Consider the following 26,516-nt stretch of genomic DNA (forward strand, 5'->3'; position numbering starts at 1 on the left):
AATAAAAGGTTACATTAAATTTTAAAGGACAATCTCTAAACCATCCCCATCATTCTCCTTCTCTTCTCAAATGGGATGGTGGGCCAAATCAAGTTACCATGGGCCAACTTTGGACCGCGACCATAGTTTGGGCATAGTTTGGGGAGTCTGCTCTAAATGATATCAAATGATCAGCCATTTTATTTCATTAGAGGTACAAAATTGGATACACAATTTTACAGTTTTAGTTTGCATAGTACTAGCTCTGCTGCTATGCAAGCTTTTGAGGTTAAATAAAGATATTTAAGGAAATATTTAAGAAAATGTCTGTAAAAATCATTTAGAGTCCATTCAAGCTGTACTGAAATTGAAGTTTGAAAATTCATAAAACTGAGAATCATAGACGTCATGCATGCTTAAACCCGGAAACTCTCTTTTATTCAACATCTTGGAAACAATAGGGTGAATACATTACCAGGACATTTTCACTGGAAGTGAACCAATCCTTTAAGCAACTTATATGAGTATACTAGAAATCTAAAGTCAAAAACTTAATGTTGATTCACAGTTTTCACATTTGACCTTAATGGACATTTAAATGGTCTGGGTTTTCTTTTGTGCACTCTCTCTCGAAAAAATGATGGTCACTGATTATAATAATTATGAGCTAAAATAAAGAGTTGCAATACAGGAAGGATGTTACAGAGGAACTGAGATTGTCTTGAGCCCAGAAGATCGTGTCCTTTACTCAAACATAAATCAATACAGCTACTACAATTGTGCATGGAAAAAAAATGCCATGATATTTATGGATCATATGCACAATGTTAAATAAATATGGACTTTTATTTTTTTAGATGTAGCAATGGCTGACATTTTCATTGATATAATGAAAGAGCAACAGTAAATGGAAGCATTAGAACTGTCAACCAATCTGAAGTCAGTCTCTTGGGTGTTTGAGAATGAAAGAACTAGGAAAACTAAAATAAAATGGTGAGTTTCTGGGGGAGATGCTATTGGTTGGTCTCCATTTGAGGATCAGCAGATTCATTGGCTTCTGTCTGCGGGTCACCAGGCAAGATGTCCGTGACTTTCTGTATAAGTTCATCGATCTGTTCTTCTGTCAGTCTTTCTTCACTCTCCTCTACCATCTGTAAGTTAAGTTCATATATATATGTTATACATGTAACATCTAGTTTTGGTTGGCTTTTCAGAAAACCATCTTTGTCCCTTCAGACTCTCACACTCCATAAGATTCAGTAAGTGTTTTTTTTTTATTTTTTATTAATCAATACTATTAATATTATTAGTACTAAAAATGTCACAAGCTTTGAACAACAATTAATAAATCCTGTTTTTCCTCAAATTTACACCTTCAGTTTTTTCATTTTTTAATATACTTGAGAGGTTAGTGTAAATTCTAACCAATTTTTATTATGCCATTTGAATCACCATCATTTGTTTCCTTGTATACAGTGATTTGGTGCTTAAGGAACATTTCTTTAAAAGTTCAAGACACCCTGGAGTACTTTTTTAAAGATTTTAACAGATTTGTGGGTGTTAAGCATCGGTGAAGACAGCATTAGCACCTGTCAGCTTTAATTGTGTGGAAAACTGGATAACTTTGAGCATTTGTCAGCTAATTTCATCTTCCAGGTTTAAAATCATTTTAGGGGCAGGATCAAAATCGGTGGCGTAGCGCGAATCTGCCAGTGAAGTGATGACGCTTCTCATTATTATTTAGAGCTGAGTTTTCTCATCCTATGAGAAGACCCTGCTTCTTAATTATTCACGAGAGCATGTGCTTTTCGAATGCAAGGCAGACCTGCCAAGCTGTGACCCAATGACTGGATAAGACGGCGTCTGCATGCCACAGGTCGTATGTGTTTGTTTCCATGATCCACAGGGTTTGTTGCACGACTTTCCCCACGATGTTGTCAGGGCTGTTACAGCAAAGCTGTTGGTTTGCAAGCAAGCATTTTTGTTGGGTGAGCTGTGCGAGAATTGGAGAATGGTGGACTTTGTCTTTTATTTTAAGTTCAGTTCATTCCCATTCAGGCACATCGCCGTGCTGCTGTGTTCGCCTATGTTTAAAATCCTCCAGATTACTGGCAGCGCTAATGGATGAAATAGACAGGGCGGGAGACCTGCTGCACTGCTATCCACTGTTTCTGCATTCAGACCCGCAAATTGAGGAGGAGAGAAGACCTCCTCAGTCATAGTGTTTATATAAACACAATTATCTTTATGATAATATAACAAATTATGGTTATGTGTATATAAAATTACGAATAACAAATGTAGCAGGGGATTAAATTACGATGTATTTCTTTGCATTTTAACTTTGTAAACCATAAAATCATGGGGCTCCTCATGGTTTGTGTCTCATTTTGTGAGCCAACTGACAACAGTTGTTCGCTCCCCTCTTTTTCTCCTGCTCTTTCGGCCACGCCCACTCCTCCCTCTGCTCGCAAAGCTCCACGCCCATTATGAATCTTTTTAAAAAAAAAAAAATTCTGAGGTAGACTTGAACCAAAAAGAGGGGGGTTTCATGGCCCTTTAACATATCTCAATAATCACACTGTTGATTTTTTTGTTGAAAATGTAATGAATATATAAATCAAACAGACAGCAATAACTTAAAATAGAAATATTCAGTTCAATTATAAACATCACTCATGGTCACATTCTTAATAAATGTATTAAAATGTGACTATTCACACTATTTTAAAGGGTTCTGATTTAGTTTTAAAGGTTTTCTACAATAGGTTTTAGGGCTGCATGATATTGGAAAAATCTGATATTGCAATGTTTTATTTTTCTGTGATAAATATTACGATATAAATATAGTTTCACAAGATGCTTTGTATAGCTCTATTTTTCTGGGCAGTCTAATAATATTAAAGAACAAAAAATGTAATAATCACAATGCAAAAAATGCTTTTCTTCCTTTGTTTTGTCTGTAGGCCAAATACCCCCTAAGAATGTAAAATAAGACTGTTTCTGTTGTGTTTTATATATATATATATATATATATATATATATATATATATATATATATTTATAGAGAGAGAAAGAGAGAAAATGCACAGTAAATGTTGTTCAGCCGCTGATAAACTTTCAGTGAATTTTCAATTTCATAAGGTTTCTTTTTGTCATTAGGTGGATTTTTAACTCAAATATAATCCGTTAAACAGACTAAAGCCTTTTTCACACCGCAAGCGCGAGCAGAGTGTGAGCAGCGCATGTTTTTTTTGGCGTCTATGTAAACAGATTAGAGCTTTCATACTGCAAGTAGAAGAAGCGCGTCAGTGGGAGCCGTGAGCGTCGCTGAAGCAGCAGTGCCGTGATAGTATCGGCGCTGGATCTATTTTTGCTGCGCTGCTCACGATTGAAGTGACAGTGCATTGATAAGGATCAAAAACACATTATATGACAGTAAAAAGTAGCAATTTTATCCAATAAATGCATCGATAATATCCATAGATTTTTACACATTCAATTAAATGAACTTAAAAGATTAAAAATGGCTCCGAATGTTTATATGGGAAAACAAAACCAAATTTAAAACAATTTTAGTACTAGTCTTGCTTAAGTTGCACACTAGTTTGATCATGTATAAATATCATTATAACTATATTGTATAAATATTATAACTATAGGCCTACATCATCCTGACAATCAAAAACAAAATGACATGATATCAGAGGCGATTGTCTTCAGACCGAGTGCTCCTGAAAAGACACGAATGACACTCCTCATAGAGCATGAGAAGCATAGTTATTTAGGATCTATATAATTTGTAAAATAATGACTTGCAGGTTAAGGAAACAGCATAGGAGGAAGTTGCCGTGGGCCTTGGTGCAGATGAAAAGTAAAAAAAAAAAGTGTATTTACAGATCGATAGGTAACTAGTTAGAATAGAAAGACAGATCTGTGCGCTGCAGATGTAGTCGGTGTGAAAGGCAAACGCATGCGTGCTGTTTCCGCTCTCCACAGCTTGCGCTTGCAGTGTGAAACAGGCGTTAGACCTTCATTTGTTTGTTCAGCATAAAATTAGATGAAAAGCAATTTAAACACAAGCACCATCAGTAGCAGGTGAGCACTGAAACTCCATTGAAAAAACTGTGGTAAAAAGAATTTCCATATTTTAAACACATTGCGTTGTAAAATGGAAGTCTTGTCCAGTCTAATGTTTAAAGAAACCAGATCTTAAATGCTGCAATATTATATAGCATGATAGTTTGCCAGAACCCAGAAAAAAAATGTTGTGTTTAATAGATGTCCAAACATAGTCGTCTTGGCCAAAACAAGGCTGAACTTGGGCTTGTCCCGCTGCAAGTTGGCGCCAATAAATATGTTAGTGTGTGGTGGTTAAGTATGGCACCATAGTGCTCACGGCCACCTGAGTTAGATTCTCGGTTCGGGATCCCATGCCGATCCTTCCCCTCCCTCAAATGCTCTCAATATACATATCTGTGCATGACAACGAGAAAACCTGTGAAAGTCCCTGTGCATGGCTGATGCTTATTTTGGCATTTCAGAATTTATAATTTCATTAAGGTGACCATGACTTTGAAATTTGGAGATCTATTTCATTCACAAACAGCTACTTTACAAATTATGTTAAAGGTCATTTTTGAAGAAGAAAAAAAAAAACATGAGGCACTATCATTTTTTTTAAACTTTAAACGTACACTTAGTGTTCTCAAAAATGGGAAAAGATGTTAAAGTGTATGAAAAAAGATGTGAAGACTCTCACCAGCTGGATCTCAACAGCAGTCTGAGGTCTGTGGTTTAAGAGCTGCAGCTTCTCAGCTCTTTGAAGAGGAACAGAAAAAAAGTTAACAGGCTGTTTTTTGTCACAAGCTAAAATAAAAAATCAGATAAACTAACACTAGACTCATTGTCAAGTCAAAAAACCAGCAACTCACACGTGTACTGGTTTCAGAAACATCACAACACAAATCTTCACAATCATGCATCTCAAACCCAGAATTACAAAGTCACTGTAATGCACTGTATTTACTGTGGCTTTCACACAGTTTGAGACTTTGAGGTTTTTCCTTTCAAAGAGTTGTTTCAGTGCACACATTTTAAATGCATGCTTAGAAAATAAGAGGATAAAAGAAAGTACTTAGTAAGTTTGTGAGGCAGCATGGCGGTGAGGAACTCCTTTACAGTCTCAGGTTTCTGATGAACACATGGCGTCTTAGAGAGGTACTTCAGGGTCTGTTGAGGCAGAGATTTCAGACGTTAAAAGGCATGACTGAGCAACACAGTCTCAAGTCTTTGCCTTGTTTTGGAGACAGGGCTGTGCAATATGACAATATATACAGTGGTTGGACAATAAAACTGAAACACTGGCCTATTTAGTGTTGAGGCTTCATGGGAGGTGATTATGTGTTCCACCCGTAAGAGCAGAGTGTAAAGGTTTAAATAGAAGAGTAATAGCACAGTTTTGCTTAAAATATTTAAATGCACACAACATTATGGGTGACATCTTAGAGTCCAAAAGAGAACAAATTGTTGGTGTGCATCTCGCTGGTGAATCTCTGACCAAGACAGCAAGTCTTTGTGATGTATCAAGAGCCACAGTCTCCTAAGTAATGTCAGCATACCACCAATAACGACGAATCACATCCAACAGTAGTAACTGTGGAAGCAAGAGCAGTCTGAAAGTGATGTCCAGGTGCTAACCTGGATTGTATCCAAAAATATATAAAACCACAGCTGCCCAACTCACTGCAGAAATAATCATGCAGCTCAACTCTCCTCTTTCCACAAAACTGTTCGCCGGGAGCTCCACAGGGTCAATATACATGACCGGGCTGCTATAGCTAAACCTTTGGTCACCCACGGCAATGCCAAACATTGGTTTTAATTGTGCAAGCAGCGAAAATCTGAAAAGAAATGTGAAAGATGTATTGCTCTCTGATGTGTCCACCTTCCCTGTCTTTCCCGGGAGAGTAACGGTGTGGAGAAGCCCCAAAGAAGCATACCACCCAGACTGTTGCATGCCAATAGTGAAGAATGAGGGTGGATCAGTGATGATTTGGGCTGCAATATCATGGCATTCTTTAGACCCAATACTTGTGCTAGATGGTAATGTCGCTGCCAAGGACTACCAAACTATTCTGGAGGACCATGTGCACCCAGTGATTCAAACACTGTATCCTGAAGGCAGTGCCGTGTTTCAGAAAGTTACACACAGCACCAATACACACAGCAAGACTGGGGACAGAGTGCTTTGATGAACATGAAAGTGAAGTTGAACATCCTCCATGGCCTGCACATTCACCAGTTCTAAATATTATTGAGCCACTTTGGGGTGGTTTGGAGGAGCGAGGTAGGAAACATTTCCCCCACCAGCATCACATAGTGACCTGGCCACTATTCTGCAAGAAGAATGGCTTAAAATCCTTTTGGCCACTGTGCAGGACTTGTATCTGTCATTTCCAAGACCAATTAATGCTGTACTGCCTGCAAAAGGAGGCCCTACACCATACTAATGAATTATAAATTAATCTAAAACCAGGCATTTCAGTTTCATTGTCCAACCCCTGTAAATGTATTCGTGTGTGTGTATTTGTATATATATATATATATATATATATATATATATATATATATATATATATATATATATATATATATTAGTTTACTTTTGTCACTGTTAACAGTAATTCTTTTTCACTATTTATGTGGGTGCAACATTACACGCCATTACCAGATCATCCCTGCATCATAAGAAAATTCAATCTTGAAAGTACAATGTTTACATTATTTAGCAATGTTGGACCTGTAATCATCAGTTTTCGAAAAGTGTTTTATATACTTTTAATATGCACTTTATATTTCTACCTTTTCAATCAAATATTTGCCCTGAAGTTCTAAATAAAAGGATAAATATGATCACATATGAGTATATTTCTGAGTATGCACTTTTAAATGTAAAAAAAACAAATAGTGTTTTACATATGGTCTATATACACAAACTATTACTTGATTGAATTTTAGAAATGGTACTATATAGTGAGATATATATCATTATCAGAGATGATTTATATCATTATATGTGATTTGTCATGTCGCCCAGCCCCATTTGGAAATGTTTGTAAAATCACAAACTCAAGCACCTCATACATGATGGTGTTGAGATTCTGCTGCCCGGTGCTGTGCTTATTTTTAACCATCTCCTTTCTTTTTTCTTTCAGGTCTGTCAGCAGCTGATAGACCTGGTGGAGTAGAGAGCATTTGTATAGCCAAAAACATCAAAAAGTAGACTTCTTATTTTAATGAACTATCACGTTAAAGGTTTAAGACTCATACTGACCTCATAATTGCTCAGCATAGCAGCATTGGCATCCCTCCTACCAAAAATAAAATAAATTAGTATTAGCTTATGGACTCTTTTCGCATTTCCGCAGTTTCTCAGTACCGGATGTCGTCATATTTTGGTAAATTTAGAGCGCAGTGAATGGAAGAGTACAACAAATATTTTTTTTACAATCCTATTTGCTGAAATAATAAAGAAAAAACCTCCAAGATTGTGTTATCAAGACTTTCAGAAAAAGGGAAAAAAAAAAATAGTGTGAGACCGATGACGACAGCCAGAGGAGAGAACATCATCAAATTTACTCTCAGCCCCATAGACGCTGCCCCATAGATGTGCCCCAGTAGAGATTTAGGTCTAGCAACGCCCCTGATTTATGTAGTGTGTTTTTGCAACACAACTTTCCGTATTTGCTTCTGTTAAAGTAATGTGCATTTTACTAAGTGTAATTTACTTTACTTGAATTAGTTGTTTCATGTTATGCTTTCCAGGGGTTTATACAAGTTTATAAAAGGTAAATTTTGACTTTTCATATTGAAAATGGAGCAAATAATGTGTTGTACTGTAATATGAACACTCCAAAATGTATGAAAACAATTAGAATAAATTTTCATTACCTTTTAACAAGAACAATTATGTCAGCGGATTATTCATTCATTTATTCCTTTTCTTTTTGGATTAATCCCTTTATTCATCAGGGGTCGCCACAACGGAATGAACTGCCAACTTATCCAGCATATGTTTTATGCAGCGGATGCCCTTCCAGCCATAACCCAACACCGGGGATCTGTTGGCGGATTATCAAAAATAATTTTCTGTTTAATTTTTCTGAGCCTTTTAGCGGATAATTGTTCTTTTTTAAGGAAACTCATCATTTTTTTGATTGGTTTCACAATTTTTTTTTGCATGTGTTCACGTGGGTTTCCTCCGGGTGCTCCGGTTTCCCCTACAGGCCAAACACAAGCGCTATAGGGGAATTGAATAAACTAAACTGTCCATAGTGTGTGTGAGTGAATGAATGAATGTGTATGCGTGTTTCCCAGTACTGGGTTGCAGCTGGAAGAACATCGGCTGTGTAAAACATATGCTGGAGTTGATGGTTCATTCCGCTGTGGTGAGCCCTGATGAATAAAGGGACTAAGCCGAAAGAAAATGAATGAATGAATGAATGAGTACAGTTTGCAGAAGGTACAGTAAAAATATTTAAACTTTTAGCCGCTTTTAATACAAAAAATTAACAGCATTTATTTTGTTCAGTTTCTAAAAAATACATATGTAATGTCATCTCTTTTACTGTTTGATTTATGTTTAGATATTTGTATTTGCAAGCAAAACTACAGTCTGAGACACACTAAATCTATTAGCTATTAATTTAAACCCCTTGAAGACTATGGGAAGGACATGTGGGTAAGACATTTAAGGCGTATTCCGTGAATCATGTTTACACCTTAAAATCACTGAAGGAATTACAATATAACGTTATGCAGTTTATCGTTATAACGAGACTGTCCACGTGAGCAGGATTTCAACGTGAATTCATTGTTATCCTGAAAACTAGTTTTCCTAATCAGACCGTCACATAATAAGCATTGTCGACCAAAAAAGAAAAATAAATGCTGTCGAATATAAACATATAAAAGTGTATTAGATTGCTTACACTTCCATCCTGCTCGCCTTGTTGGTTCAACATCTAACAACAATCCGTCGAGAAAACGAAGCTGTGTGTTAAACGTTCCCACTCAGTCGTCATGTTGAAATGTTTCAAATATTTAAAATAGATGGATTTCAATCACTTTCTTTTAACTATGTATAGATTATAATTTCACCTACAAGGAATTAACAGAATGTATCATTTTTTAGGTAAAATGACAGTATTGCATATTGTTGGTATAGATAAACCCTGATGAATAAAGAACAAGTAGATCTAGTGTCGTATCATAATGCAAATCTCAGGTATCAAATCAAGGTATTTCCAAAAGCTAAGATTGGTTGAAATCTATCCAAATAAGGCATGCTTTAAATAGCGTAGTATTGGTTAAAATGATTAAAATTAATTAAATGATGAACAATTGGCTTATATTTCCCCACTATTCATTTTACTTTTACACATATCTTAAACACATCCTAAAACTAATGACAAATAGGCTATGAATAAATAAAGCATTCACAAGTTCTCTGTGGATGAAGTTATTTCATAAATACATGAAAGCATTATTCATTAATTTTCCTTCAGCTTAGAGAGGTCACAGCGGGATGAACCGCCAACTTATACAGCTTGTGTTTTACACAGCAGATGCCCTTCCAGCTGCAACCGAGTACTGCGAAACATCCATACACACTCATTCACAATCACACACATACCCTCGGCTAATTTAGCGCATGTCTTTGAACTGTGGGGGAAACCCACGCCAACACGGGGAGAACATGCAAACTCCACACAGAAATGCCAACTGACTGAGCCGGAACTAGAACCAGCGACCTTGCTTTGAGCCGACAGTGCTTACCACTGAGCCACCGTTTCATTATATTTCTTTTTAATTAGACAAGGACGCCACTTATCGTCCACAACTGTAACTGCAGGGTATTTTATAAAAGTGTATTTTTCTGCAGAGGGGCGGTTCTTTAACCTTCGGTACAGTTGACGGGATTGGTTATTCAATTGAATGACAGCGATGAAAAATCGCGCTTATGATTGTGATTGGTTTGCAAGCACTCAATTAGCATACTGTGGGCGGGGCTTTCCTGTTCCCAAAATAGACGAGGAGGAAATGCAGTTCAGCCGTTGCTGGATGTGCAGCCTCTTACAGTAAATCATTCTCAAGACAACTCAAGCATTTGTTGCTTGTGTTATTTGACATTCCCTCCATTTGTTTGAATCATATGCTTTAGTTTTCCGTTTGCTCATCGCACATAGGTCGCTACTCTAGAGACTGTTACAATGGCAAGTTCAGAGGTAAAGATTGCTATTTAATTTCTGATTTTTGTGCGTGTTTCTCAGTCACAACACAACAAATATCTTAATGCCTATGTTTTTGACAGGGAAGTAAACTATGGGGTGGTCGCTTTGTGGGAAACACCGACCCTATAATGGAAAAGTTCAACGCGTCAATCTCGTACGACCAGCGAATGTGGAAAGCTGATATTAAAGGGAGTAAAGCTTATGTAAAAGCCTTACAGAAAGCAAGCCTTGTAACCCAAAACGAGATGGAACAGATTCTTACAGGCCTTGACAAGGTGATAACATTTTATTCACCACGTTACCTTAACTACAAACCAGTTTGGTTACTTACTTACAGGTTATATCTGTTTGTTTGTGTGTGTTTTGTTTTTGCAATGTCAGTTTTCTTTTTGAAACTTTAGCCTACATGATGCTCCTTTGTAAATATTTACCAGGGTACTGTACCATAGTCTGTGTTACCCTTTGACACCAACGCTTAATACATCACGGACAAAAATATGTCCTGACACAGACACAATAACAATAGCCACGTGACATTACTGATGATGCCTATTGTAAACTGCAGAGCCCTGTTGCCCATAACAAGTTGAACAAACTCGGGTTGCAGAGTAAGATTTGAGTTGACAAATCCAACCTTAGGATCAGGCTAGGGGCTTTCACAATGCTTGATAAAAGCTTTCTTTGTTAACTGGGTTTAATGCAGAGTTTGTGATTAACTTTGAATAGAATACATCTAGGATTGTGACACGTAAACATGACGCATTAGAAGGTGAGTTTGATTTATTTCCTGCGTGGAAGTCAACAATTCACTTCCCTGTTGAAGTAATTACGATTATCAGAAATATACTTACTTACTCCCAGGGCCATTTTATATCGAAGTTAGTTGATATTTAGCTGCACCATGTTGGTGTTTCAGAACATCTCATTTTTATGAGGTGGGTCATTAGCCCAACGCTTATGACCAGGACATAAATACATACACTACGGACAATTTAGCTTACCCAATTCACCTAAAGCGCATGTCTTTGGACTTGTAGGGGAAACCAGAACACCCGGAGGAAACCCATGCGAACACTGGGAGAACATGCAAACTCCACACAGAAATGCCAACTGACCAAGCCGGGGCTCAAACCAGCGACCTTCTTGCTAGAAGGCCACCATTTAGCCCCAATTATCATGCTTTTACAAGGGAGAAATAAACACTGTTAATGCGACAAAAGTTTATATTATATTATATTATAATTATATTATTATATCAGTGCACAGGGGCACTGCTAGCAATTTTGGGCCTAATGAAAGATCATTTGAGGTTTGGCCCCCAGCTAGTACTGTTAATACTAACAAAACAGATCACTTTAAGGGCCCAAAGTGCGTGTGCCCTTAGAATCATTCTTACTTATCCTCGCTTAACTCAATCAACTGATTTTAATAATGTAGGTTCACAAACAGCAAAACAGATCTCTAGGGTGCCTAAAGTGCGTGGGCCCTTAGAATCGTCTTTACTTACCCTCGCAATGAAAACCGACCCACCTTCTTTAGCTTGAAATGCAGAGTTTGCTCAAACTAAACGGAAACTTTTTGAGTAAAAATCCAAATCGGCTTTGTGCAAAAAGCTTCAGAATTGACACAATTTGTCTTTCTATTCTGATAACACTCAAACAAATAAAGGAGACAGAGGCTTGTTCTTCACATATTAACGCAGGTAATATTTCACGCTTGAATGTCAGTTACTATATGGGAAAAACTACTGAAAACGTTCAGGAATTGAGGAAAAGGTGTATGGTTCATTGAACACACATGGACTACCTGAAAATGGGCCAATGTTTAAATAGTAAAACAACTATGAAGCAGCAAAAGCTGTAAAAGGTAATGAACAAAAATATTAACCTATAGGAATTAATAATTAATACAAATGAAATTTCCCTTAAAAAAAAAATGAAAATTTCTTTAAATCATAAAAAGTATCATTATAATTTACTCACCCTTTACTTGTTCCAGTTCCAAACTTTTATGAGGTTCTCAAAGTGGGAATTGAAAACTTTGTCACAAAACATAAACTAAACATTTGCACACCAAGGCGAACAACTAAAATGGGTTTCACAGTGTCGTTTAAGCAAAGTAGTGTCATAAATGTCTAAACAAAAATGTAATTTTGTAAAAACAGTGACATCACTTGTTTGCTTTTTATATATTCAGTCTGTAGACACAAATGAGTAGTTGACAACCAAAACAAGAAATGGACAACAGGATTTTATTTTTTTCAAATTACTGGGCTAGAAAATGTATGTTATCTAGACTTCCAACTCAAAATCTTCTAAGAGCTACAGGTTTCTTCTGTATCTTTGATATAATGTACACATTGAAATATTTTGATTTACATAAAAAATAAAAACTCTTTCTGTCAGGTTTTGGATGAGTGGTCTAAAGGCGAGTTCGAGATCAAACCAGGAGACGAGGACATTCACACAGCCAATGAACGCAGGCTGAAGGTCAAAACAAAACACTTTTCTCAGTGATTATAACGTTTACTCCCATCATTCAAGATTAAGTTTTGATCAATATACCATGTGGTGTTGCTTATAATGCTGTATGTAATGAAATAAGTATACTGATTGGCCGAAAAAAAAAAAAGGTTTATCTTTGGATTTAAGTAAGCAAATTTTTCAGTCATGACTGTTCATGGACCACTGGACCACAAAAACATTTTGTGTGTCAAAAAGGTTTTGTAAAATTTTTTTTGATTTATACATCAAATAAAATCTCACAGCTGAATACATAAGCTTTCCATTGATTTAGGGTTTGTTAGGATAAGACAAAGTTTGGCTGAGATAGAGCACCTGACAAAAGTCTTGTCGCCTATCCAAGTTTTAGGAACAACAAATAATAACTTCTAGTTGCTCAATTGGTATCAAAAGTGGCTTATATGAAAGGCAATGGCCTCTAAATTACGCTTATTCGACCGAAATAAAATATGATCATGCCTTTATTAAAAATTTTTTTAAAAAGGACAGTAATGTCTGACTTTGTTCAGACAAAACTCTTACCACTTAACAGAAATAATGTCCAGTTTAGAATATAAAGTTATGCTGCAGTGGAAAAAGAATTAATATTGTGTATGACTCCCATGAACTTGGACGACTGCATCCCTACATCTCTGCAATGACTCAAATAACTTATTAATAAAGTCATCTGGAATGGCAAAGGAAGCGTTCTTGCAGGACTCCCAGAGTTCATCAAGATTCTTTGGATTCATCTTCAATGCCTTCTCCTTCATCTGACCCCAGACATGCTCAATAATGTTCATGTCTGTTGACTGGGCTGGCCAATTCTGATACACCTTGACCTTCTTTGCTTTTAGGAACTTTGATTTGGAGGCTGAAGTTTGAGGAGTGCTATCCTGCTGAAGAATGATCTTTATTTAATCGAATGATTTTTGACATAAAATAAAATCTATAATTTTAACCGAAACAATGTATTTTTGGTTGTAGCCAAAAATATACATGTGGTGCAACATAAAAGAGGTTTTGTGGTTCAGGGTCACAACAGTGGTTTAATATATAAGTTTGGTCATACTGTAGGATTTCAATGGCATGGCTTTATCAGGCTCAAATTGTGAGACTTTTTATTACAGATGAATATACCACCAGTTGACCTGAAACCCATTAAAAGTCTTTGAGATATCCTTAAGTAGACCCTGGACACCACCAGGTCTGATCGTGGGGTTGCTTAACTTCTCATTACAAGCCATGAGCCAATAATGAATGCAACTCTAGATGGAAATAAAATTTGTGACATTGCATTAAAGATCTTCATTATCAGACTTTGAGGAAATTCACTGTGTAATGTCTGCTCAAGCACATCACAAAGACTATCAATGGTGTTCGAGTGAAATGATGATCAAATCATGTGTCAAAATTAAACCCTTTTTCATAATTTGAGTCTAATATGCATTGTCATCTAATAGTCTTTCAACACTGTTGTCTAAGAAATAAAAGCTCCACACAGCCTCATTTAGAGTTAAATGAATAGTTGCTTAATATGACACAATGTTGATGTCATCTTTTAAAGGAAATAATTGGTGATGCCGCTGGAAAACTTCACACCGGCAGGAGCAGAAATGATCAGGTTTGTCCAATTGTGATTTCAATTTAGCTGATATATCACATGATATTTCATACACAGTTAAAGTCAGAATTATTAGCCCCCCTGTTTATATTTTCCCTAATTTCTGTTTAACGGAGAGATTTTCTCAACACATTTCTAAACATAATAGTTTTAATAACTCATTTCTAATAACTGATTTATTTTATCTTTGCCATGATGACATTAAATATCATTTTACTAGATATTTTTCAAGACACTTCTATACAGCTTAAAGTGACATTTAAAGGCTTACATTTACATTTAGTCATTTAGCAGACGCTTTTATCCAAAGCGACACACAAATGAGGACAAGGAAGCAATTTGCACAACTATAAGAGCAGCAGTGAATAAGTGCTATAGACAAGTTTCAGGTGTGTAAAGTCTAAGAAGCAAAAGCAATAATGATGTTTTTTTTTTTTTGAGAGAGAGTACAGTTAGTGGTATAGCCAGAGAGGCAGTTACAGATTAGGAAGGAAAGTGGAGACTAAATAGTTGAATTTTTAGTCGTTTCTTGAAGACAGCAAGTGACTCTGCCGTTCTGATGTAGTTAGGGAGTTCATTCCACCAACTGGGCAGATTGAATGCGAGAGTTCGGGAAAGTGATTTCTTCCCTCTTAGGGATGGAACAACGAGGCGACATTCATTCACAGAACGCAAGTTTCTGGAGGGCACATAAATCTGCAGAAGTAAGAGCAGATAAGAAGGAGCAAAGCCAGAGGTCGCTTTGTAAGCAAACATCAGAGCTTTGAATTTGATGCGAGCAGCAACTGGCAGCCAGTGCAAACGGGTGAGTAGCGGAGTGACGTGCTCTTTTGGGTTCATCAAAGACCACTCGTGCTGCTGCATTCTGAAGCAGCTGAAGAGGTTTGATAGAGTTAGCTGGAAGCCTGGCTAGTAGAGAGTTGCAATAGTCCAGTTTGGAGAGAACAAGAGCTTGAACAATGAGTTGAGCTGTATGTTCAGATAGGAAGGGTCGGACCTTTATGATGTTATAGAGTGCGAATCTGCAAGATCGAGCAGTTCTAGAAATGTGGTCAGAGAAGTTTAGTTGGTCATCAATCGTTACTCCAAGGCTTTTTACTATTTTGGATGCAGTAATGGTTGCCCATCTATCTGGATTGAAAAGTTATGGTGTAAAGTCGGGTTGGCAGAAACTTTAAGCATTTCCATTTTCGCGAGGTTAAGCTGAAGATGATGATCTTTCATCCAGTGTGAAATGTCTGACAGGCAGGCTGAGATGCGAGCTGGAACCGAGGGATCATCAACTAGGTTAATTAGGTAAACTGGGCAGGTTAGGGTAATTAGGCAAGTTATTGTATAACAGTGGTTTGTTCTGTAGACAATAGAAAAAATAGCTTAAAGGGGCTAATAATTTTGACCTTAAAATGGCTTTAAAAAAATAAAAACTGCTTTTATTCTAGCCGAAATAAAACAAATAAGACTCTCCAGAAGAAAAAATATTATCAGACATACTGTGAAAATTTCCTTGCTCTGTTAAACATCATTTGGGAAATATTTAAAAAACAAAAAAAAAAATTAAAGGGAGGCTAATTATTCTGACTTCAACTGTACATGCATTTCATTTGGCACGTTTGTCTGATAGGTTGCAACTGATATGCGACTCTGGTTACGGGATGGTATTGCCACTCTTAAAGAACTGGCTTTACAACTCATCAACACTATGGTGGAAAGAGCTGCAGCGTAAGAGTGTTCACAATAATCTTAATACATTTAGTGATACAAGTAATGTACAACTGCCAAATACATATCTATCTTTTTTAATGCTATCAGAGAGATCGAAATCCTGTGCCCCGGATACACTCACATGCAGAGAGCGCAGCCAATCAGATGGAGTCACTGGATTCTCAGGTGCATTTCACTTTAAGATTTCAGATTTAAAGTGACAGTTCACACAGTTCCTCACCATTTAATCACACTCAAGTGGCTCTAAAAACGTTTAAGAACTTCCTTTTTTTACTTGTAAAGCACAAAATATATCTTCTGAAGAATGTTGGAAACTAGCTGCCACTGACATCCATAGTAGGAACTAAAAATACTATGGATTTCAATGGCGGCTGCTTTGTAGGATTTGTCATAATGGACACTACCTGGCCACTTTATTAGGTACACCTGTCCAATGCAACTCAATGCATTTAGGCATGTAGACATGGTCAAGATGTTCTGCTGCAGTTCAAACTGACCATCAGAATGGGGAAGAAAGAAGATTTAAGTGACTTTGAACGTGGCATGGTTGTTGGTGCCAGACGGGCTGGTCTGAGTATTTCAGAAACTGCTGATCTACTGGGATTTTCACGCACAACCATCTCTGACAGAGAATGGTATGAAAAAGAGAAAGTATCGAGTAAGCGGCAGTTCTGCCAGAGGTCAGAGGAGAATGGCCTGACTGGTTCGAGCTGATAGAATGGCAACAGTATCACAAATAACCACTTGTTACAACCGAGGTCTGCAGAAGAGCATCTCTGAACACACAACACGTCCAACCTTGAGGCGGATGGGCTACAGCAGCAGAAGACCACACTGGGTGCCAGTCCTGTTAGCTAACAACAGGAAACTGAGGCTACAAATTCGCACAGGCTCACCAAAATTGGATGATATAAGTTTGAAAAAAAAAAGTTGCCTGGTCTGATGAGTCTCGATTTCTGCTGCGACATTCAGATGGTAGGGTCAGAATTTGGCATCAACAACATGAAAGCATGGATCCATCCTGCCTTGTATCACTGGTTCAGGCTAGTGGTGTTGTAATGGTGTGGGGGAATTTTTCTTGGCACACTTTGAGCCACATTAGTACCAATTGGGCATCGTGTCAATGCCACAGCCTACCAGAGTACTGTTGTTGACCATGTCCATCCCTTTATGACCACAGTGTACCCATCTTCTGATGGCTACTTCCAGCAGGATAACGCGATATGTCATAAAGCGCGAATCATCTCAGACTGGTTTCTTGAACATGACAATAAGTTCACTGTACTCAAATGGCCTCCACAGTCACCAGCGCTCAATCTAACACAGCACCTTAGGGATGTGGTGGAACAGGAGATTGGCATCATGGATGTGCAGCCGACAAATCTGCAGCAACTGCGTGATGCTATCATGACAATATAGACCAAAATCTCTGAGGAACATTTCCAGTACCTTCTTGAATCTTTGCCATGAGGGATTAACGCAGTTCTGATGGCAAAAGTGGGTCCAACCCAGTGCTAGAAAGGTGTACCTAATAAAGTGGCTGTGAATGTGTATTTTGTGTTCAAGAGAAGAAAGAAACTCTAAACAGGTTTCGAAACAAGTGGAGGGAGAGTAAATGATGATGGGATTTAAATTTTTGGTTGAACTATTCCTTTAATTCTGTTACAAACCACAATTGATCATTATTATTTACTGCAGTTATGTAGCGGCAATAAGCAGGGATGTTGAGCGGCTGGAGGACATCAGGAAACGCGTTAATGTGATGCCACTAGGAAGGTTAGTTTTATTAGTACATACTCAAAAATATATATTTTTTCTGTTTGTTCAAATTACTTATTTTAAAATGAGTTGAAACAACACAATTCTTGAGAATTTGTGGGAAAACTTAATTGTTTTATATTCAGTCCACTTAATCATTAATAGTTGACTTAATCGATTTGTGTTGGGACAACATAAATTAATTTATCATTTTTTTATAGTGTATTTAACACTACTAGGATGTTTTGTTGTGGATAAAAATATAAATTTTTACATATTTATATCTGCCATTCAGTGGAGCCATTGCTGGGAATCCCTTCAGCATTGACCGAGAACTACTTCGTCAAGGTTGACATCATTTTCTGAATTTGCTTTCCTGTTATTCATGTTTTAATTGATTTTCAATATAATGATTGATTTGTGGCGTATGATACTTTGAGGTTTGGTTGTTTATACAGGTGAAACTAGTCACATATTTGAATTATTATTGTTATTATGTTTTTTTAAATAACTCCACAGAGCTAAATTTTGACAGTATCAGCATTAACAGCATGGATGCTACTGGACAGAGGGATTTTGTTGGTATGTATAATCATGAGTATGATAATTAACTTTACAAGTTATTAGTATCATTGTATGTAATGGGATATTTCATTTAAAAATATATTTTTAGCATTCTTTACTCATCTTTATGTCTTTTGCAAACTCGTGGAATATAAAAGAAAACATTTTGAAAAAAGGCAGTTTTTTTAACCCATAGCGTGAATGTTTTATGTTCCACAGAGGAACATTAGTCATACAGGTTTAAACATTTTGATGTTGAGTGTATATGATGACGCATTTATTATTTGGGTGAACTGTTCCTTTAAGTGAAAGCCTTTGTGTGTTTTTGGACAGCGGAGTTTCTCTTCTGGGGATCAATGTGTCTCACACACCTCAGCAAGATGGCAGAGGATCTGATTTTGTACAGTACGAAGGAGTTCTCCTTTATCAATCTGACTGATGCATACAGGTGAGAACAGCACATCTCGATTGCGGACAGTCATGAAAACACAACAGAAAAAAAATACAAAAGGGGAGTTCATTAAAAAAATCAACAAAAATATTAAGCACCACTGCTTTTTCAGTTAAAAAGAGTAAGAAATGTTTATTGAGCGACTAATCAGCTTATTGGAATGACTTCTGAATGATCATGTGACACTGGAGAGGATTGTTACTGAATGATTCTGCAGTTTTGAATGAATCTGATGAGCCTTAATTTCAGTCATCCATTCATAAAATCAGGCACTTGCTTTATTCTTGAATGAATAAACTATCTCTATAAATTAGCTGAATAATTACACAAATATGACAGTCACTTACTGATGGTTTACTTTTTTATTTGATGTTTCATTGTGTGATTTACTTGTGGCTGATTTAAAGGGATAGTTCATCCAAAAGTGAAAATTCTGTCATTTACTCACCCTTGACTTGTCCAAAACCTATTTGACTTTCTTTCTTCTGTTAAACACAAAATAATTTATTTAGAAAAATGCTGGTAGCTGATATTCATTGACATTCTTGTTGATCTTTTTTCAAAATATCTTCTTTTGCGTTCAACAGAAGAAAGAATCTCATAAATGTCTAAAAATGAGTAAATGATGAGGTTGTGTTCATTTTTGGGTGAACTGTCCCTTTAATTGTATGAAATACAATGGTAAGCAGATGACAAGGCTTATTGTCAGATCATGATCAAATAATCTGAGAAGATTCAAGGACAAATGCAATGAATTGAAAATTGTAATGAGCCCTAGGCAAATGGTTATCTCCCTTGTTTACACAGAGTTAAAAGACTTTGTAATTTCTAAAGGTACTTAAAGTTCCAGCATTCCAAAGTTCAGAGTTTTTCATTCGCTGAGATTTTATAGTCACTTTTTATTTGTAATCAGCGCAAACATAAAATTAATGTTTGTTTCTTGTTTTTTTATGAACTAATTTTGTAGTAGAATTAGCATTCAAGTTGTCTCCAAATATATTTTGACATTTCAAGCTGTCTCCTGAGCAATATCTAAATCAGTTCAGAGTTTGAGAATTTTAGAGTATAGAGAATCAGTTTAGTGTATTTTCTCAGATCATCATCATTGCATCATTTAATTATTACATTTGTTTAGGAAATGGGGGTTTTAAAAATTAATAGTAGACATGCACAAACATGGCAAATACAATTAAACACCAATAAGGTGAAATATTATTTCAATAACTGAATTTTTTTTTATGTTTAGTGTAAATATATCCTGTGGGGAAAGCAGAAGTTTCAGCATCACACCTCCTTAACCCTTCCATAAATGTAACGTCTGTCCAATTTCCATCCTATTTAAGATGTATGCTCCTAAATATGTCTAATTGATTGGTCTGTTTAACTGAATAATTAGACACTCAGATGACCTTCACCTAAATGTTACCTATTTGACTCTACCATTGCAGCTAGGGTTTCGTTTAATTTGTTTCATATTAATAACATCTTTTCTATAGTTTTTTTCAGCTATACTTATTATTTTCAGAGACTTGTTTTGGGTGTTTACACAGACAAGACAACAGTGATTTCCAGTCAATCTTTAAATTCCAAAAATAAACAGGAGAAATGCAAATGGGGGGTTGGTGGTGGTGGTTGGGATGGGGGTTGGGTAAGGCAGTAAATCAGGCCTCAAGTCAGCAACATTTTGTCTAGTGGTTTGAACTCATGACCATGCCTTGCAAGTAGGTCTCATAAAAGTAAACATAATGACAGACAGAAACCATTAGTTTGAAGCCCTTGGGTTAGCAGTATTTCTCTTTCCATTCCCACCATGCGATTCAAATTAACCTCACTTGATGTATGTGAAACAATACGTCATGAAACCCTAAAAGCTGCTGGTTTAAGCTTTAGGCAAAATTGACTTAAATAAGTTCTTGATGCTTTCGCAGAGATGGGTTGGGGCTGGAAGGGCATCTGCTGCTTAAAACGTGCTGGATAAGTTGGTGGTTCATTCCGCTGTGGCGACCATGGATTAATAAAGTGACTAAGCTGAAAAGAAAATGAATGAATGAATGAAGTTCTTGATGCAAATGTCAAGAAACATCAAGCATTTTTACTTCTACCATTACACACTTTCCATTAGTAGAGCAAATACTTCTTCTCATATAATTCTTTATGGCCTGTGAAATGTTCAGCCTGTTAACATTAACCAAGTAATGCTTATTAACCACAAACTGGTGCATACACAGCCGGTACTGACGTCAGTCAAATATTAAATGTTCACAGGGAAATGACGATTGCTTATTTATTAACACCATTAACATGTTTAGAAAAGCGGGAACGCATGGATTCAGATGGTTTGTCTTAATTGGAGGATGCTAACAAACACAACGGCCTTGGGACACAGATGAAGACGATATGGCTGATGTTTACTGAGGGATTCAAGCCGCTTAATGCTCTTGCATATGTGGTTAATCAGATGTGTGTGTTTGTTTGTGAACGCAGCACTGGGAGCAGTTTAATGCCTCAGAAGAAGAACGCGGACAGCCTGGAGCTCATCCGCAGCAAAGCAGGACGAGTGTTTGGAAGAGTAAGATACAACACTGGCTAATGAAGCTAACATCAGACATGAACACTGGCCTACAGAGACATACAGTACACATCATTAAAATAATTGGCCTCATGATTAAGGCTAATGTATAGGAGATTTAATAAATATTAGAGCTGTCAAGTTGGGTTTATTATTTTGGGGGGCACTGTTTATTGAGTTTATGGGTTAACAGGTGACTTGTGTTTATACTGTAAAACAATCCTGGCTGCCTTAAATTTTTAAGCTTAATCAGATTAACCTTATGAGTCGATTGAACTTATATTTTGTTAAACTGACTTAAAACAGCTTGCGTAACTTAGTTTAATAAGTTACAATGAACTAAAAACATGTACTGTCATGATTAGGTGATCATATAACTTTATTACAGTGTGTATTAGTGCTTGCTTATTTAGTGTTTTATTTTATTCTGCTATATAAATGTCACCTAAAGTTAATATTTGACCATGAATAATTTCATAATGCTGTCAAAAGTAATCTTGAAAAATGATTATCAGAAAATATGTAAATGATCGTTCATATTTATACTGTAAATTTTGTTTTATGATGTGAAAATTCATAATTTAATTCATTTTCATATTTTAAGACATTAATGATTTAGAATTAGTGTGTATGGATGTTTCCCAGTGATGGGTGGCAGCAGAAAGGGAAGGGCATCCACTGCATAAAACATATGCTGGATAAGTGGGCGGTTCTTTCCGCTGTGGCAGCCCCAGATTAATAAAGAGACCAAGCTGAAAAGAAAATGAATGAATGAATGAATTAAAATGAACAACTTTTGTTTTTAATGATTTGTTTTAAGTTTATTTAATTGAAGTGTAAATAAAATGTGCCTTTGGATGATAACAATAATAAGGAACAAGTCTTTTTTTCAATTTTGATACCGATAATTACCACTTGCTCATTTAATTTAAATTAAATTAAATTAGCAAAACTAAAAACCGCACTCAATAATGTATATTATTAGATAGTTTATTGCTTCATTTAACATTCAACAAGCCAACTTTATTACTTTAGTCTACCGAAGTATATTTGGTACAGATTTTCACGTTTATTTTGGTAAGTATTAAACAACTTTTACAAACAATCAGACACCATTCATGTTGTCCTAACATGTATCGATTAAGTTAACATAACAAATTTAAGAGGATTTGAACCTAAAACAATTAAGTTGTCTCCAAAACAAAACTTGAGAATTGACTCAGTTTTAGCTAATTTTAAATGAGTAGTTTGAACAAAAATCACTTTTGAGTTCACAGAACACCAGATTATGCAATAGAAACTTAGAATAGAATAGAATAGCACACATTATGCCTTCACACTGTTAATCAATATCGGTTTCATATATTGCCCTTTTAAATGCTATATCCTATAAGTTGATGGTTGTAAATTGAACAATAATCAAGTTATAAATGTTGGCAGTCGATACATCATTGCATATAATACACTATTGGCCATAACATCAGTGCATCTACTTATATGTCTATAGATATATATTTATTATATATTTTACACACTATGTATTTATAAATTACATTTGTCTAATTTAAATCTCATTGTAATTCAGTGTGCAGGCTTTCTGATGACTCTCAAAGGCTTACCAAGCACGTACAACAAAGACTTACAGGTAAATCAACAAACTATAGGAAGAAAATGTCAAAAATAACCTTTAAAATGAAAACATTCCCTAATTTGACATTTCATCACTACAGGAGGATAAAGAAGCCATGTTCGACACGTATGATACTGTACACGCTGTGCTGCAGGTGGCGACAGGCGTCATCTCAACTCTAAAGGTGAGAGACGGGTTACTTCACAAGTTATTGCAGTTTCATCATGAACAATGGTAATCAAAAGCAAAAATGTTACTTTGGTTAAATAGTAAATGAAGTGGAATGAGATGTAAACCTGTTGGACCGTGTAGTAATCCATTGTCAGGGTGAAATTTGACCAGTGAAAGGAATAGTTTTTTATTAATGGTAGATTCTGCTTGCAATATGTTATATTTTTCCATTTTTTAGGTGAATCAAGTAAAGATGGAGGAAGCTCTCAGTCCAGATATGCTAGCCACTGATCTCGCCTATCATCTGGTCAGAAAAGGAGTGAGTACAGATGGCTAGCTATTTATATAATATATGCAATTTGTATTGCAGTAGCGCTGAATGAAATCTGATGTTTGTTCATGTTTTATTAAAGATGCCTTTCAGAGAGGCTCATGGTTGTGCTGGGAAAGCTGTCTATATCGCAGAGTCTAAAAATATTCGTCTGTCCCAACTCACTGTAGAAGACCTTCAGACGGTCAGGTTAGTATTGGATCAAAGATGGAAAATAAAGATAAATAAGGTTAAAATGGTTAAATATGGCTTTGAATTCCCCCATATGTCTGAATGTGTCTTGTCTATGTGTTTCTCAGCAAAAAATGAAATGATTATACATTCTATCATGTTTTTTAACTATTTAAATATCATTAAATATAGCAATAGTTTATATATCAAAATATATTCTTCAAATATTTGAAACAAGAATCATTTGATGATATATTCACATCACAGTGCAGCCCCAAAATACTGATTAATAGTCATTTTAAACCTTTATTCTTTGCTACAATAGTTCAGAATGAGTATGTTTTTTCGTTTGTACATAAATATATCTCTTACTTTGTTGGTATTGCAGAAAACCTTGCTTCTGACGTACTTGGGGCCGCAAAAATAACAGTTTGAAGCTATATTCATGAATAATTTCTGTTTGCAGTTTTAAGAATGGGTATTTTGGGTGAAGAATCCCATCAATGATTAATGGCAAAAGCAAAATTCTGTCCTTATTTTTTGAGACAATTTTATTCAGTGTAACAAACCATCCAAACTTGCGATGCTGAGATTCTGTCGATAACAGTGGTAAAATTATTTTGACAGTTCATCCTCAATAATTTTTGTGTTTGTGTCTCTTTGCTCCAGTGACTGTATCTGCATTTAGTTTTTGGCAGTGCCTATAGTTTTTATGGGCGTCTAAAATGAATCAGTAACACACACACACACACACACACACACACACACACACACAAATGCATTGCAGTATTGATATTTATCATGTTTATTATGGATTTGTCAGTGTTAAACATTTCTCATTTGTCTGAAATAACAATTTTAAATTTTAGTTAAAGACAAAATTATATAAAAATTATTACATTTGTTATTTTTTTCTCTGTATTTCCTATGAATATTTTTCTTCTGGAGAAAATCTTATTTTATTTTGGCTAAATATATTAAAAAATATATATATTTTTAAAATGTAAAAACTGCTAAGGTCAATATTATTAACCCTCTTTTAACCCTGATTTTATTTTTGATTGGCTTCAAAACAATCCATGTTGTCCTATAAGTTCCCTAATTAACTTGCATATTTAACCCAATTAACCTTTTTAAACCTTTAAGTTACACTTTAAGCTGAATACAAGTATCTTGCAAAATAACTAGTGAAATGTTTTGTCTTCATGGTAATAAAATATTTTAGTCATTAGAAATTATTAAAATAGTATGTTTCAAAATGCTGTAAATCTTCTCCCCAGTAAACAGCCAATTTTACTGGAGAGTTAATAATTTTGCCTTATACTTTATATAATGTTAGTGTCATTCTGTGAAAGTCTGAATTAATGTGAATGACAAAAACATTACTTATTAGCTTATATTGCAGGTTATTAACTGGACACTTATAGACCACTTCAATGTAGTCATGTCATTGGCCCTTGAACATATCCTGCTTGTTATCAAACCATTTCATAACTGTAACAAGAGGCAATTCAATCACGACCTAACATTAAAACAGCTATCATAACATTATTTATAAATATGTGGACCTTTCTGGATTCTTGGAAGCTATATCCGCTTGTTAAGTTGTGACGTATCGGTAACGTATGGTCCAAGCCCCTACTCATTTGATATGAGAAAATACTCGTTTATGACCACTTTTTAGTCCTATCACACATTAAAGTGAATTTTATATAAAATCATAGTGTTCACATCAGTCTCTGGGCTTGCAGCATCACAAATACCTACATTTTTACAATTTATAAAAAATGTATCACTTTATGGCTATCTGATATTACGCATGGATATATATTTATTGCGATCATGATTTTCTAAAGTATTATATCACTTTGTAAACATTTATTATTACCATTTGATGAGTCGCCCCATACAGTTTGATAGAGCGCTTGGACCTGGAAGCCGCTTCAAGTGACGCAACACTGAATTTAAAAATATAGAACAACAAATACGTTTGGACCATTGTTTTTGTTTACGTCCCTCAAAATGGTCTATATATCAGTCTTCGAGCCTGTGTGTCTGTTTAATAGCACTTTTGTAAATGTATTTTGATGCTAACAAGGAAATGGCTTGTTTCGTCTTCGATGTAGGAACATTAAAATATAAAGGCTAGATAAAAGTATGTAAGGTAGAATGAAAACCAATCAGTTTGCTTCTCTTTTTCTCTCCAGCTCTCTTTTTGACAAGGACGTTTCTTCAGTTTGGGATTACGTCAGAAGTGTTGAACAGTACAGCGCCCCCGGTGGCACATCGAAAAGTAGCGTCACCGCTCAAATCCAACACTTCAAAACCTGGTTGCAGGCACAAAAACAGTAACAATAGTCTTGCTTTTACAAAGGTCAGTGGCAGGCGCTCTTTCATTGATGAATTTGGCTTGTTATGCCTACTATTGCTCTTATTCCATCAGAGATGGAGGGGTTTTCCTGTGTGATTAAAAAAAAAAAAAAAAAGTACAGTTTCATTGGTTCATGATGAGGTTTTATGACAAGCAACATGTACAATGAAATAGACTTTCACCTCAATAAAGAATTACTTTAATAAACAATGACCTTTTTAAAGTTTTATTTACATTTTGGAAACATTTATCATATACAGCTTACACTCCGCATGCCCTGCATATATGCACAGTGTTTACAAGTTTATTTTTCAAGTGTATGTCATTACAGTAGCTTTTCTTTTGCAATATTTACAATGTGAAAACATTCAAGTTACAT

At 35.8% G+C, this 26,516-nt stretch overlaps 2 protein-coding genes across 2 annotated transcripts; one reads left to right on the forward strand and one right to left on the reverse strand.

Annotated features, from left to right (window-relative positions):
- Positions 1 to 390: 390 nt before the first annotated feature.
- On the reverse strand, positions 391 to 9,036 carry crcp (calcitonin gene-related peptide-receptor component protein). Its single transcript, XM_056446053.1, has 6 exons — positions 8,973 to 9,036; positions 7,316 to 7,352; positions 7,119 to 7,217; positions 5,117 to 5,211; positions 4,742 to 4,799; positions 391 to 1,130 (listed from the first exon to the last, which is right to left on the reverse strand). Exons 1-6 carry the CDS (start codon positions 8,978 to 8,980, stop codon positions 993 to 995), a joined length of 435 nt encoding a protein of 144 aa, XP_056302028.1. The 5' UTR covers positions 8,981 to 9,036; the 3' UTR covers positions 391 to 992.
- A 1,035-nt stretch (positions 9,037 to 10,071) lies between these two features.
- Positions 10,072 to 26,347, forward strand: asl (argininosuccinate lyase). Its single transcript, XM_056447014.1, has 16 exons — positions 10,072 to 10,268; positions 10,355 to 10,549; positions 12,680 to 12,763; positions 14,343 to 14,399; positions 16,021 to 16,118; positions 16,209 to 16,286; positions 17,820 to 17,897; positions 18,175 to 18,227; positions 18,399 to 18,461; positions 18,777 to 18,891; positions 21,379 to 21,463; positions 23,049 to 23,108; positions 23,194 to 23,277; positions 23,503 to 23,583; positions 23,678 to 23,784; positions 25,974 to 26,347. The coding sequence occupies exons 1-16, from the start codon at positions 10,254 to 10,256 to the stop codon at positions 26,116 to 26,118; spliced, it is 1,398 nt and encodes a 465-aa protein (XP_056302989.1). The 5' UTR covers positions 10,072 to 10,253; the 3' UTR covers positions 26,119 to 26,347.
- Positions 26,348 to 26,516: the final 169 nt, after the last annotated feature.

The sequence above is a fragment of the Danio aesculapii genome, chromosome 21 (genome assembly GCF_903798145.1).
Source record: "Danio aesculapii chromosome 21, fDanAes4.1, whole genome shotgun sequence".
Classification (NCBI taxonomy): Eukaryota; Metazoa; Chordata; class Actinopteri; order Cypriniformes; family Danionidae; genus Danio; species Danio aesculapii.